At 50.5% G+C, this 2,136-nt stretch overlaps 1 protein-coding gene across 1 annotated transcript; it reads left to right on the top strand.

Moving 5' to 3' along the window:
• The first annotated feature begins 228 nt into the window (after positions 1 to 228).
• Positions 229 to 1,233, top strand: LOC142007401 (olfactory receptor 52M1-like). The gene has a single exon (XM_074984032.1). The coding sequence runs from the start codon at positions 229 to 231 to the stop codon at positions 1,231 to 1,233; it is 1,005 nt and encodes a 334-aa protein (XP_074840133.1).
• The last annotated feature ends 903 nt before the right edge of the window (positions 1,234 to 2,136 follow it).

The raw sequence follows: 2,136 nt of genomic DNA, 5'->3' as shown, positions 1-2,136 counted from the left end.
AATGAAAATGTTATTTTTCAGTTTGTGAAGAAAGTATAATCTCCTTCAGTCATGAGAACAGCCACCAGTAGTGCATTAACATCTCATATCCGCATTGTGTCTTCCTCCAGGTATTAACACTGTGACCATCTCCTTAGACACTGGGTACACACAGAGAGTGTGGGGAGCTTAGTGTTGAAGTAGGAGACACCGTTCTGCATCAGAGTTGAACAGCTTCTACCCTACTCCATGTCAGATTCCAACACAACTGACTTCACCAACCCCTCCACCTTCATTCTGCTGGGCATTCCTGGCCTGGAGTCAGCCCATGTCTGGATCTCCATCCCCTTCTGCACCATGTATGTTATAGTCATCTTGGGAAACTTTGCCATCCTCTTTATTGTGAAGAGGGAGCCCAGTCTTCATGAGCCCATGTACTATTTCCTCTGCATGCTGGCTGTCACCGACCTGGTCCTGTCTACATCCACCATTCCCAAGATTCTGGCAATCTTCTGGGTCAATTCAAGGGAGATCAATTTCAGTGCCTGCCTTGCCCAGATGTACTTTGTTCACTGCTTCTCAGCGATCGAGTCTGGGATCTTTGTGGCCATGGCTTTTGATCGCTACGTGGCCATCTGCCATCCCCTGAGACATTCCACCATCCTCACGAACTCCCTGGTGGGCAAGATCGGTCTGGTCATTGTCTTGCGTGGCAGCATTCTCGCACTGCCCTATCCCTTTCTGGCAAGACAATGGACATATTGCAGAACCAACATCATCTCCCACACTCACTGTGAGAATATGTACGTGGTGAAGCTGGCCTGTGGCGATACACGCATCAGTAGTTACTACGGACTTTTTGTGTTGTCCTGTAGGATTGGTCTGGATGTATTTTTTATCACCGTGTCCTACATCCAGATACTCAAGGCCATCTTCAGCCTCCCCACGAAGGATGCCCGGCTCAAGACTTTTGGGACTTGCGGTTCCCACCTTTGCGTCATTTTAGCCTTTTATATCCCCACTGTCTTTGCCTCCCTGACATCCCGGTTTGGCCACAGTTTGCCCCTTCATTTCCACGTTTTCATTGCCAATGTGTATCTCCTGGTGCCCCCCATGCTGAACCCTGTTATCTATGGGGTGAGGACCAAACAGATCCGGGATAAGCTGCTCCAGCTGTTTACCAATAATGAGACTAAAGTTTTTTCCTCAGGTTATGGCCCTCAGACTGAGAAGGTGCCAGGCCTTCATCCCTAAGTCACTGAGAGGCCAATCAAAGAGATTAAACACCTGCTGTGCTTTCTCAGCACAACATACTGGGGAATACAGCTGTGTACAACTTCTAGGTTTCCCACCTTTCTAATTGTATTTCTCATTGTCACTCTTCTACGTCTTCCCTTTAATGTCTTGTCCATCAAGGCCCCACACTTGTTGCTCACTCCCTTCCTACACATGTTACTCTTTGGCTGCGTCTACACGTGCACGCTACTTCGAAGTAGCGGCAGTAACTTCGAAATAGCGCCCGTCACGTCTACACGTGTTGGGCGCTATTTCGAAGTTGAAATCGACGTTAGGCGGCGAGACGTCGAAGTCGCTAACCCCATGAGCGGATGGGAATAGCGCCCTACTTCGACGTTCAACATCGAAGTAGGAACGTGTAGACGATCCGCGTCCCGCAACATCGAAATAGCGGGGTCCTCCATGGCGGCCATCAGCTGGGGGGTTGAGAGATACTCTCTCTCCAGCCCTTGCGGGGCCCTGTGGTCACCGTGGGCAGCAGCCCTTAGCCCAGGGCTTCTGGCTGCTGCTGCTGCAGCTGGGGGTCCGTGCTGCATATACAGGGTCTGCAACTAGTTGTTGGCTCTGTGTATCTTGCACTGTTTAATGAAAGTGTGTCTGGGAGGGGCCCTTTAAGGGAGCGACTTGCTGTTGAGTCCGCCCCGTGACCCTGTCTGCAGCTGTGCCTGGCTCCCTTATTTCGATGTGTGCTACTTTGGCGTGTAGACGTTCCCTCGCTGTGCCTATTTCGATGTTGGGCTGAGCAACGTCGAAGTTGAACATCGACGTTGCCAGCCCTGGAGGACGTGTAGACGTTATTCATCGAAATAGCCTATTTCGATGTCGCAACATCGAAATAAGCTATTTCGAAGTTGGGTGCAC

Source organism: Carettochelys insculpta, chromosome 1 (genome assembly GCF_033958435.1).
Source record: "Carettochelys insculpta isolate YL-2023 chromosome 1, ASM3395843v1, whole genome shotgun sequence".
Lineage (NCBI taxonomy): Eukaryota > Metazoa > Chordata > Testudines > Carettochelyidae > Carettochelys > Carettochelys insculpta.
The sequence above is the reverse complement of the archived record's forward strand: the minus strand, read 5'-3'. Positions and strand labels throughout refer to the sequence as shown.

Excerpts from the sequence above, each read along its gene's own strand:
- LOC142007401 (XM_074984032.1), top strand. The coding sequence starts at position 229 with ATGTCAGATTCCAACACAACTGACTTCACCAACCCCTCCACCTTCATT.